Here is a 12,191-nt window from a genome sequence, read left to right as displayed (position 1 = left end):
TCTGCGGCCTCCCTGAGGACCCCAGCACACAGTGAGTGCTCTCAGCTGTAACTCAGTTCGCATCATTGTCTGGGCTGCTCAATTAGCCTTTGTAATGGACTACCTAACTCTCTAATCCGCTCCTGCCTGAGTGAGTCTTTCATCCCCAGTGGGATTTTAAGCCAGCCACCACCTTGCTTAACGCATGAGTGACCCGTAATATAAGAAGGTTATTAACTGACATCTTGGTCATTTGGGAAGAAGGGAGGGATGGAGACTAGCACTCACTGAGGGCTGTCCTCATGCCAGGCACAGTGTGAAGCTGTCATCCACAGGACAACACTCTAAAGAGGTGTTAGTATCCCCATTTTACAGATAGGGAAACTGAGGCTTAGAGTTTGCATGACATGCCCAATGTTACAGTTAGGATGAAGGGAAGCTGGGGTGAGAATCCAGGTACATCTTCGCCTATTTCCAGGGTAATCCCAGCCTCCCTGGAATAAGCCTCCCCAAGCCTTTGTGTGTAGATGTTTCCACCTGAAAAGTACAAGATGATACAGGTGGCATGTCCTTTCTCTCATTGATTACTGGGGTCTTAAATGTGTCGGGACCATTTCATCCCTCCTCTCTCTGTACCTTTGGAACTAAGCACTGAGCTGAAGGACAATTTCCCCCCAGTTCTCCAACCCCATGGCCTTCCCTCCAATCAGCTAGGAGCTGGGCATGTGTGTGCGAACCAAGTGGCATCGAGGTCCAGAGCCCGCCCTCACAGGGCTCCCTGTCTGGTAGAACAAATCAGACAGGTACAGAAGTCAAAAAGTTATGAGTTATGAGTCAAAAACCGAGTAGGAGTAAGAAAGTATTCTAGAAATTTCGGGGGAACGGACCCACAACACTTTGCAAATGCATAGAGAGAAGACGGGAAATGGGTGGCTTTTACCTTCTTTATACTTGTGTAAGTTTTCTAATTTAATGGACGTTCTTCTAGAACCAGAGAACAATGTAAACTTAAAAAATAGTTTGGGGGCAAAGAAATCAGAGAGAGTGTGGAAAGACTCCAAGAAGTCAGAGCTGAAATGAACTCTGAAAGTGGGGGAGGACTGAGGGCAGATAGGGAGGGAATTCTAGGTTGGAGGAAAAGGCAGCACAGGACGGCAGGCAGCACAGAGAATTGGAAAGAATATGGGATCTGAAGTGCATCCCGAGGAGTCTCTTGACTTGCTGGTGTGAAATCTTGGCAAGTCCCTTCCTTTAGGGGAGCCTCTCTTTCCTTCTGTATAAAATTGGGGTCATGGCACAAACCTCAGGGACACTGGGAGAGTATATTATAAACACAGCTCCGAGCTGGTCGGAGGCAAGTTGTGAGGTTGCAAAACTGGGAGATCACCCTTTCGGCTCCATGCTTGGTCCCAAAGATGCCCATGGGAATCAAATGGGCCTGCCACTTGCTTAAGACCCCAGCAATCAATAAACAAGGAAAAGGCAGAACAGGTTAGAGAGGAAGTTAGAACTTTTGGGTCCCCATGGTCCTTTCATCCTGCCCCCAACAGGTCTGTCGCTGCCTTGAAATGTTACTTTTTACCCACAGAGCAATTAATGTCATTGGGTCCTAACACCAAGTCTCCAAGAGAGGAAAGCATTTTTCTCATTGTCCCAATGAGGACACGAAAACTCAGAGAGGTAACCTACCCAAGGTCACACAGCAAGCAAGGGGCAGACTCAGGACTACGGCCAACAACCATTGGGTTCCAAACCTGGTTCATCACCTCCATGCAGGGCCCCCTGTTTTGTCTGCTTACCACCTCACCAGATCTGCCTCCTCCAGGACACCTGGGGTCACCTGAGCCCTTTACCCTTACTCCCCACAGCCTCCAGGAAGTGCAAGGGCAGATTGGACCATAGTCACAAAAGGAGCTGTCTCTCACCTCCTGGGGCAGTAAGGGTCTTTGGGAGGCAGCCTTCCCACCAACCCCCCACAAGGCAACAGCATTCTGAGGGCAGCCCAGGGCAAACAGGCTGCCTGAGTGGGCACAGACAGAATAACAAACGGTTCCTATGTGGACGCCGCGGCAGGTGGTGGGAGCAGGGGCATCAGGGAGCTCCACGGAGGCTGATTTACAGTTCCTCCTCAGGAAATGGAACGTTCCCCCCACCCAGTGCTTTCCTCAGGGCCCTGCTTCCTGCTGGCTCCCTGGGGACGTTTAAAATCATTCTGCTGTGGTCATTAATGGCCCTATTCCTCATTTCTAGGGAAAGAAATTTCACGGGAGTATATCTGCTAATATTAACTTTTCATCAAAGCGTTTTCTTATTAGGTATTAAGGAGAGAGTTCACAGATTCCCAGGTGGATAGTGAGCTGAAGCAGAGAGCTGCGTGCTGGAGGGCACCTGCTAGTACAAGGTGTGTTGGGGAGGCATGTGGTTCTCCCTGAGACCTGGAGCCGGTGGCCCATGTGCTGGCTCTGCCCAGGGCCGCTGCCCTCACCGGATGGACTGTCCGTGCCCACCCTTGGGCTCCGTCTGCATGCCTCTGTCCACCCAGGACCCGTGAGCTCCCTGGGGGAGGTCTTCTCCTTTGTAGTCTGCACAGAGAAGTTCACAAAATACACCCGTGCTGGGGACTTGGGGGACAACCCTTCAGTCCTGTCCTCAAGGGGCTCCGTGTCATGGGAGACACACATTAGCAGGTAGTCACACCACAGAGCGAGGCATGCACAGGCAGGATTCCCACTTTCCGAACGCTGGTGGGGAGTTGCGTGGTGGAACTCCGGGTTAGGAGAACAGCATGGACCAAGGCATGCTGGAGGAGAGAGAGGTCAGGACACATTTATGATGGCGGTCTCTGGAAGGTCATATATTGTTCCCGGTTTGTTCACTTAGCAAAGGAATTCATTTAGCAAAGGCTATAGGACACAAGGACAAATAAGACATGGTCTCCTTGCCCCGGGAGCTGACTGCCATCTCTCCTGAGAGACAGGCCGGAATGCATTCAGGAACCACTGGGGAATTCTGTACCTGCCATAGAAGTCCATTGTCAAAGAATAATATTTATGATAATATTTATAGGGCACTTGCTACACGCTAGGTTAAGCCTCACATCAGCCCCATGGGAATAAGAGAAGACGGGGCCAGAAAGGTCACGGAATTTCCCAAAGCACAGAGCTCAGACCTGAACCCAGGCAGTCTGCCTCCAGAGTTTTTGCTCCTGTCTGCTCAGCCACACTCGTCATTTGTCATTTGTTCTTTCAAAGAATACATGAACGGCCGTACAAACCAACCCATCTCTCCAGAGTATTTGCTGTTCTGCGCCTCCTAATCCCCCAGCTCCCGGCCCTCTGCCCCTGGACCTCTTCCTGGCAGCGGTGTGGATGAAAACATCGGGGCAGCCTGCCATCTCCCCGGCCTCTGGCTGCAGACAGGCAGGCCTGCAGGAGAGGCTGCCAGGTTAAATGCTATTTTGCTCTTGGCTTGCTTATCCAGTGCAGCCTCCACCGAGGACCTGGGTCCAGTGTCTGAGGTGCGGAGCTTGCCTGCAATGGGCCCTCGACACACAGCCCCCACGCTTCACTCACTCATTGTTCACGACAGGTGGGCTGGACAGAGCTTGTGCATGTCCCGGATTTTGAGAGGCAAACAGCAGATGAAGGCAACCGAGTCATGTCTGTCCAGACTCCTTCTCCCAGCTGCTGTACATTGTAAGGGGTTCCTAACTGGTCTCCCTTTCTGCAGCTCCTCCCTTGCGCCCCCCCCCCATGCTTCCTTCATCACCAGTATGATTCCTCTATAGCCTTCAGGCTAAATCTTACTTCCCCGGGCTTAGTATATAGGGGCATCTGAGCCAAGCCCAGCCCCCTTCCTGCTGTCTGCCACTGCGTTGCACACCTCCAGGGCTCCAGGTTCCAGAATCACGTTCTTCCCTATCAGCACACCTTTGCCATCCTGATACCCCTGCCTGGAACACCTTCCTCTCCTACCCTTCCTTGCCTCTTTTATCAGATGAAACCCGCTCCTCTTTCAAGGCTCCAACACCAATACACATAAGCCTTCTCTCCTTGGCCACAGAGGTCATTGTTGTTCCTCTGTGCTCAATTATGGTCCCGATCTCCTTTCCATTCCCATAAAAGCAGGGGCCATGTCTTAACCATCTTTGCCTTGTTGTTGCTGTGCCAAGGGTCTGGCACACAGTAGATGCTCAATAAACAGGGGGTGAGTGAATGCATCAGTGTAGAGACTGGAGTCTGAGTTGCGTGGCAAACCAAGTCTTGCAACTTCCTAGGGTGGGGTGCAGGCTCCCCGGAAGTGGCTCGCTTTGCTTGGGACGGACGCTGCACCGTGGAGGAGGGCAAAATGGATCCTGGAGAAGTGAGAACATTTCAGCACCACCCCCTCCCCCAGACTCAAACCTCGCCAGGAGTTGGCGCCCCGCTGCCTGCTGAGAGCAAGGGTCATGAGGACAGAGCTGTGAGCCCCTGGGCAGTGGCTCTGAGAACGAGGTAGGGAGGTATCCATAGCGGGCAGCTAGCCATGGGACTGTCTGCCTAATGACTTCTTCACACTGCCCTTAAGCTCCTGCTCTCTCAGCACTCAGTAGAAAGCCCGTGTGCTTGAACACCTAGGGACAAATCCTACTTCTGCCATTTAAGAGCTGGGTGGCCTCGGGTCACTTGCTTTGCCTCAGTTTCCTTATCTGTTAAGTGGGGTTAATGATGTCTACCTCACAGAGTTTGGTGCAGGCAGACTGACTGAGACAATGAAGTAAATAAAGGGCCTTGTCCTGTCCCTGGCACATAACGGCTGCTCAATGTTGGCTGCCCTAGAGAGGTCCCTTGTATCTCCTGGGCTGGGGCAGAGGCTTCCAGAGACAGAGGTGGCAGTAGTCAGACCCTGAGGGTTGGCAACGCTTAGAGAAGAGGTGTGGGGGGGCAGGGCTGAGCCCCAGCCAGGCACACCTGCTGCTTCTGCAGAGGACAGAGAGGGCTGTTGATGCTGTGAAGACATCCGGGGTTGGAGCCTGGGAGAAGAGATGAAGAAACTGGAGCCAAGGGATCAGGCCCGGGGTGGTGATGGTGGTGGTGGGGGGGTGTTGACTCATGCTGAGTGGGTCACAATCCAAAGAATCCAGGGACAGCCCCAATCTCCGGGCTCCTTAATCCCGTCTTCCCTTCGCAGACACACACCTTCAACCAACAGGGAAAGGCTCCTCCCTTCAGAGCCCCCAGGGACAGTTGGTACAAAGGGTCTCCCCAGTCAGGCCGTGTTGAGAAATCCCCCACATAAGATGGGGAGTGGAGGTAGAGACCTTTCTGTCCCTGATGGAATTCAGATTCCAGACACTGAAGTCACAGGAAACACAAAGGGTTTGTCTGCCAGCCCACAGCCCCACTGAGGAGGAAAACTTGCCCTCTGTTGGATGCACCGTTCAGGGACATTTTGGAAAAGCAGGGAATGGAGGTGCCTAGAGGTCCTCAGACACTGGACCCAAGGTCTTTCTCTGTGCTCCGTTCTGTACTCAGGCTTATGAAAAACCTGACCTCTTGAATGATAATCTCCCCCCTAGAAATGATTGTAGGGAAAGCTTGTCCTCTGCTGGATTGGCTGCAAACTTTATTCCTGAATGCCCTCAACAAAACTGTCAGGTCCCCCCTGCCTTGGTCTGCGGGTGTGGGGGCAGGGGGGCCCAAGCTAGGCCCCACCCAGGCTGCTGTACACCTTTCCCACCCTCTTCATTTCTCTGCCCTTCTTTCCTTTTTAAAAACCTTCTATGTTATATATATCTTTTATCAACTAGTTTCAAGTGGTTTTTTTGGAAGTACGTGGGTATAAATAATAGATTCATGATTGACTCAACCTGAGGTTCTGGCTCTTTCATTAAGATAGAGATCTTTGTGCAGAAACCCACGTCTTGTCTGTGTTATCTTTGGCTCCCCCAAACACCCACAGGGTGGTTGGCGTTGGTTTTGCGGATAACCAAGCTGGAAACCAGTGTTTGTGCCGCAGTCCCCGACACGGGGAGGCAGTTCAAGTTCCAGCTCAGCCACTTATTAGCTGACTGAATTCGGGCCAAGAGTTTTAACCCTCATGGATAAAACAAGAACTGCTGACAGTCCTTACCTTGCTGGTTGTCATAAGGATTAAGTGAAATAATGCACGCAGAGGACTTAGCAAAGCACTTGGCACACAGTGAGGGTTTAGTAAGTACTAATGATGATGATGAGAACAACAACGAACAGCACTGGTGGAGTACCCGGTAAGTGCACGATGTGCCTTCCCCGAGGACAGTTGAAAGAAAGGCTGCCCTCCTGCCCATCGTCTGCTCTCCCCACTAACTGAGCCCAGAGGATGCATTTAGTACCTGTTCCAGAAGACAGCCCCTGAGATCTTCTGCATCTCCCCTAGGGTGGCGAGGAGGAGCGAGGACTTGCCGCAGCCCACCTGCCCCACGATCATGGTCAGCTGGCCTGCAGGGAGGGCGGACAGCAGATGGGACTGGAGCAGGAGGGAGTCTGAACAATTACCACCCAGACAGACGGGCAGATACACCCAACCCTGGGACACCTGTTTGCTCTCCTCCTACCTAGAGTCCCCCTTTGAGCCCTTCTTTCTGGAGACCTTCCCAGGTCCTTCCTCTACCAGGGATCACCTACTCCTTCCTAAGCACCTGCTTCTTCTTTCTAGTGCTCCCCAGGGCGAGCCCATCTCCTCCTGGTCCCAACAGAGGCCATTCTGGCTCCTATCTCCATCCCACCTCCATGCTTTGCTCATGCTACTGCCTCTGCCAGGATGCCCACCATGCTTCATGACCCACCAGGGATGCCAGGGATCCTGCTCATTCCCAGAAACCCCAGCCCTTCCATAGTGCCTTCCCTGGCTCCTCGGGACTGCTTTTCTTTTTGTGAAACACCCGCATGTCTGCCGCAGATGGTTGGACATCAAGGTCCTGCTGTCTAGTCCTGTCCTTGCTGCTGCACTCCCACCAGCACGTGGACTTCTAGAGGACTCGGCCCACCGCGCTCTAGTGTTCATACCCCAGAGTACCCACCAAGAGTGAGCACTGAGCAGGTACTCAATACATGCTGGTTTTACTTTTTCTCCCCATGTTATTCAGTAGACATGGGGAGGGGACCCTTCCACTATGCCTCTGAGGGGACACCCTCAGACCATGCTGGAGAGGTGAGCCGGGCCGTACCTCGGGGGATGCGGATGGTGATGTTGGACAGCGTGGGGATTCCATCGGGGGTCCAAGTGAAGAAGCCTCCGATGATCTTTATTGGTGGTACCCCACCGCCCGAAAGAGAACAGAAGGGCAGCTGGGCTCTCAGTGTGAATGGTCTCTTGCCTCCCCGCCCCCCAACAAAAACCAAAAAACACTGATTTCAGGCCCTGGATCACTTCTAGGGCAGGGGAGAGTGAGAGAATGGCCTTCTCATGCTGACCTCTGCCTGAGGCCCCCTCTCCAAGAGGAGAGTTACGTGTTCCCCCATTCAACAGAGAAGGAAGAGTTGTCCCTGGTTTTGGGACCTCTGTGAATCCTCCCAGCAGGCAGGGTGACCTCCAGGGCAGAGGATTCATCACCTAGGTCTCTGATGCTGAGTTCCCTCCTGGAGACGGTGCTGGGGGGCCAGGCACGGGGGTGCAGGGTCCAGGACTCACCTGGACACACCAGTTGTCAGCATCGCCGTCTGCACTGGGGGTCAGCCTCTGCAGTGGGGCCGTGAAGTTCCGACAGTCCTCCCGGGCCGGGTGCTTGCGGTTCACAACCTTAAGGGGCTGGGAATGGTCAGGAGGAGGTAAGGGCCCGTACGTCCAGGAGTTGTGCAGGGAAGGGAGTCCCCGTTCCAATGAGGAAAGGCAGAAATAGGACATGGCAGGGCACAAGGTACAGGCACTAGAGAAAAACATTGAGAGTGACTGGGGCAGGGGGTGGGCGAAAGCAGGCACTCACCACTGCCTGGTACTTGCTGGCTTGGCCCTGGGGCGCAGGCTCGCGGGGAGCACACTGCTCCTCACGGATCTCTGCACTGGACAGGAACTCGCTCAGCTTTTGCACACTGCAGAGGAAGCACATAGACACCCCTCACCCTTGCCAGGGGTGAGGGAGGAGGGGAGAGGGAGGAGGGCACGGCCTGAAAGAGGAGCTCTGAGAAAGTTCCAGGTCCTGCGGCCCTGTCCCTGCAAAGCCCATACTGGAGGGGGCCAGACCAGTGGACATCTGTGGTGGGCAGTCGGTGTTACCTGGCTGTGTTAGTGTTGACCAGTATGTGGGATTGGGTTAGGGTCTGGGTTGGGGTGAGCTTGGTTAGTTTCAACGTTAGTTAAATATTGAAGCTGGTTCATTGGTGTTGGGCTTTATCAGTTACCGTTGGAGTTAAGGTTGGTCATTGTTAGGATTGGTTATTAACAATAGCCAGTGTTTACTGAGCACATGCTATATGCCAGATACTGCATTAAATGCTTTATAAGCATATAATTAAATCCCGCTGGGGAAGGTGCCCAACTCAAGGAGGAGAAGGCCTCAGATAGCCTGGGGTCAGCGAGATTAGGACTGTCTGCCTATGGAAATGCTTCTGGGTCAGCACAAGGGATTTCCGACATGGGCAGCGTCCTCGAAACCATGGTTTCTATACAGAATCACAGAGCCGGGCTGGGCTGGAGAGGAGGGGTGGTCATTAGATGGCACAATGCCAGGGCCAATTAACCTGAATCAGCCCCGTCAAGCCTGGAAATGGGAGCTAATCTTTGGCCTTCCCTAGTTATATACTCCTTTGACCACAGTTCTGCTGAGTTATGGCCCCTTCTGTCCTTGAACCCTGGCCAGAGCTTCCTCGTGTGAGTTGCTCCTTCCATCCGCGACTTGATTCCAATAGCCATCTCTCCTTGCCAGCTTGCATAGGACCTGCTAGGGTCTCATGCATCAGGTGAGGTCACTTTCCTCAAGGCTGAAGGGGCTCAGGTACAGAGCACGTGTGTTACTGTCTGGTCCCACCGGCAATGAGTGATGGCACAGCCGGCTCTCCCTAGAGGCATGCCAAGCCCTGGCCTTCCAGGAGCTACTTCAGAGGTTCTGGGAGTTCTTCACACTCCAGGTATGGAACTCCCCAGCCAAAACCTCAGCCCCTCACCCTCTGGCTTTCATCCCCAAGAGGGTGACGCCGCTGAGAGAGCAGCCGCGGGGCTCTAGAGCCCAGCAGTAGGCGCCTCCTGGAGCTGCAGGCTAACGAGGGATGGGACATGCAGGCACTTAAGGGAAAGCTGCTTTACTGACCAGGGTCGGGAAGGCTCTGGGACCCGTGGAAAGAGGAGGGGATGTTCAGCCTGAGGAAGACAAAGATTCAGTGGATACCATGCAGGGAGGCACAGTGCTCATTCTGGGGGGCTCTGGAGGGTGGACACACCTACTGATAGGTAGAATTTATGAAGAGATACAAGTTTGCCTCAACATTGCATTTTTTCTCTTCTTCTTTTTTTTTTTTTTTTTAATGGAGTTATCTTGCCAGTGCCATTGAGTTCCCTCTCCTTGGAGGTATATAAACCAGCTGCCTGATTCCTTCTCAGGGATGACGTGGAGGGGAGACACACAGCGCTAATTCCCTCTGGCCAACTATGACCGCCTTCTGTGAGGCCCAGATCAACGGGGAAACATGTCTTGGACCAAAGAGCTGTAATTGTCGTGGTCTCAGGTGCAAGCCCTGGGGCCACCCCACGAGCTGCCTGTCCAGTGTCCTTGCTGGACCCTCCTCTCACCTGACGAGAGCTTTGACTGTGGACCGGACCACGCTGGACAACAGGAAGAGTGGGGTGACCAGGATGTGGAACAGCGAGAGGGAGGCAAAGGCCACTGAGGGTGAGAAGTCGGCCCCTTTGAAGAAGCTGACATGGCCCACGAAGGTCTGTGGACAGAGGCACATGTGAGATGCGTGACTCAGAGCCTGGGCCTCTCCCACGCAGGCAACGCTCAGCCCTTGGGCTGGAACAGGGGGCCCAAGGAGAAATTTCAGTTTGAGACCCCTTCATCATCTTCAGTCAGCTCCTGGAAACATCTCCAGCAAGTTTAGGACTTTAAGCTGGGGGGGTCAAGTCTACTGCCCCCTGTCCTGCCCTGTCCTTATCAGGATGACCGAAGAGGAGCCCTCGGGTTAGGTCAGCTCTGCCCCCTCGGACAGCGGTCCTCATTCAGGGAAAATGTCCTCACAATCATTCCCAAACCACCTCCTCTCTGTGCCCACCCCTGGCTACCTGGCTGGCTCAGCAGCCTCTGTTACCCAGAGTTCCCCAAGGAGCCAGGCCAGGACCAGCCCAATAAATCATGTCAAAAGTGAATTCCCAAGTGTCCCTGACAGGCTGTGAACTCACCACAGCTCAGGGACACTGGCCCTGAGGGGAAACAAATGCATCTTTTTAAAGAACTCTGGCCTTCACAGAAGCTGGAGGGGAGCCCTGGGCGGTGGGGGCCTGGGCCTTTCTGGAGGGGCACACTTCTGGCCCCCACCGCTGGGCTCCCACACGGCTTGGGATCAAATCTCTCCACTGCAATATTAATGACACGGAGAATGGTTCACGCCGTGTTCTTAAATTTAAAAAAGCATGTTACAAAACTGCATGTATGGCACAATCCTATTTTTGTAAAAATGTCATATTATGTGCCTTAAAAAGAGACTGGAAAGAAACACATTAAAGTCGTTGCCAGTGGGATTATGGGTGATTTAAATTCTTTTCATCCTTTCCTTTCTGAATTTCCCAGCTTTTCTGCAATAAACATGTCTTACTTTTATAATTTCAGAGTTTGATAGCTCTTTTTAAAAGACAGAGAGATTTCTTAAAGCCTAAGCCATTGGTCGACTGGGCCCGGAGGGCCTGGAGTTGGGGAGGGATCTGCTCCATATACAGACGTTCAACCTCTTGCCCTATTTTCAGTCCCACTGCTGAGAGTATCATCCAAAGTCCTTGGGCAGAAAGGCCAAACCCTGGGCGGCCTCTCGTTACAGACACGCTCCGCCACCCACCCCAGCCGGAGACGGAGCCGGGATCCACTTACGATGAGGACAGCTGCGATGGGGATGGCCGTGTTCATGAAAACTGTGGAGGAAGCACAAGGGAAGATTAGTGGGTGGGATGAGATCACTAAAAATGAAGCTTCCCAGGGTGGCCGGGAGGGAGGCAGTGCTGGTGCAGGGGGTCCTTTCTCCAGCTGGCAGTGTGGAGCCGGGCAGGGGAGGGGCAGAACGCTAGCCGTGTGGCCCCTCTGGCCCCTTACCCTGCTTCCTTCCGACTCCTGTCCCCTGTGTCTGAGACCCCACCTCTAGACAAAAGCTTAAATGCTTCTATCCTGTTCCCCGGTGGCCAGTGTGAAGGATGCCCTGTGCGCAGTGGTGAGAGAAGGGACTGGAGAGCTGACCGTTTCAGGGCTTCTTTGAGGTAGCAGCACACGTTTCTGGGCGTCCTAAGTTGTTGCCCTTTCTCTGCTTTGGGTCCCTGTATCCCTCCAAACCAGGTTCTCTCTGAGACTTAGAGGATTCCTAACTTCTAAAGGCTCTTGGGAAGGATTTCAACCTCCCCCACACTGAGGTATGAGTGAGGACAGCTTAAAAGGGGTCTCTCTTGGCTCTAAGGCTTAGCAGCCAGGCCCAGGTGGGGGGCAGCTGGTTTGCTGCAACAGGGGTCCCCTCCTTATTCTGTTTCAAGTGTGGCCCTTGGACCCTTCATAGGGAGCCCAGAGAGCAAAGAGAGCTGGACTTAAGTCAGAGAAGGGTACAGTCCCTGACCTCGGGCAGGTCATTTACATTTCCTGAGCCTCAGTTTCTTCACCTGATTTTTGTTAACTTGTACGTCCTTGTTCAACACTCTGGCTTCCTCCAAGGTAAGAGGGGATAGTGCAGGGTACAGGCTCTGTGAGCCCGGGGTCCTGCCTGAACATCACACCTCAGCTTAGCTCTGCCCCACGGGGCATGCTCCTCTGGCCCAAGGCGTGAGAGGCTGGAGAGAGCCCTGACCCCAGGCCTAAACTTCCAGAAAGCAGCCCGGAGGAAGAGATGCCTATTCTACCTGCCATCTTCCCATCTCCTCTACTTGCTTCCAGGAGCCTCTTCCAGACCAGCCTAGGAACGAGTCTGTTTATATAATCAGCCAAATTAACGGAGAAGAAGCCAGGAGCCAGGGGATCCGCCAGGGCACATGGCCCCTGTGTAATGAATGGTGAAGTCTCCGGGGACACTCAC

General features: G+C 53.5%; 1 protein-coding gene across 7 annotated transcripts in view; it reads right to left on the bottom strand.

Moving 5' to 3' along the window:
- Window positions 1-12,191, bottom strand: part of ABCC8 (ATP binding cassette subfamily C member 8) — a 73,733-nt gene that overhangs the window by 24,170 nt on the left and 37,372 nt on the right. For all 7 annotated transcript variants that reach the window (XM_046017923.1, XM_046017924.1, XM_046017929.1 and 4 more), the window contains 6 exons: window positions 11,012-11,052; window positions 9,721-9,866; window positions 7,922-8,027; window positions 7,630-7,746; window positions 7,166-7,241; window positions 6,332-6,437 (listed from right to left, as the gene is read on the bottom strand). In XM_046017923.1, the coding sequence (XP_045873879.1) occupies window positions 6,332-6,437; window positions 7,166-7,241; window positions 7,630-7,746; window positions 7,922-8,027; window positions 9,721-9,866; window positions 11,012-11,052 (592 nt within the window). The remainder of the gene's footprint in view (window positions 1-6,331; window positions 6,438-7,165; window positions 7,242-7,629; window positions 7,747-7,921; window positions 8,028-9,720; window positions 9,867-11,011; window positions 11,053-12,191) is intronic.

Source organism: Meles meles, chromosome 8 (assembly GCF_922984935.1).
Source record: "Meles meles chromosome 8, mMelMel3.1 paternal haplotype, whole genome shotgun sequence".
Lineage (NCBI taxonomy): Eukaryota > Metazoa > Chordata > Mammalia > Carnivora > Mustelidae > Meles > Meles meles.
This window is presented reverse-complemented; position numbering and strand designations above follow the sequence as displayed.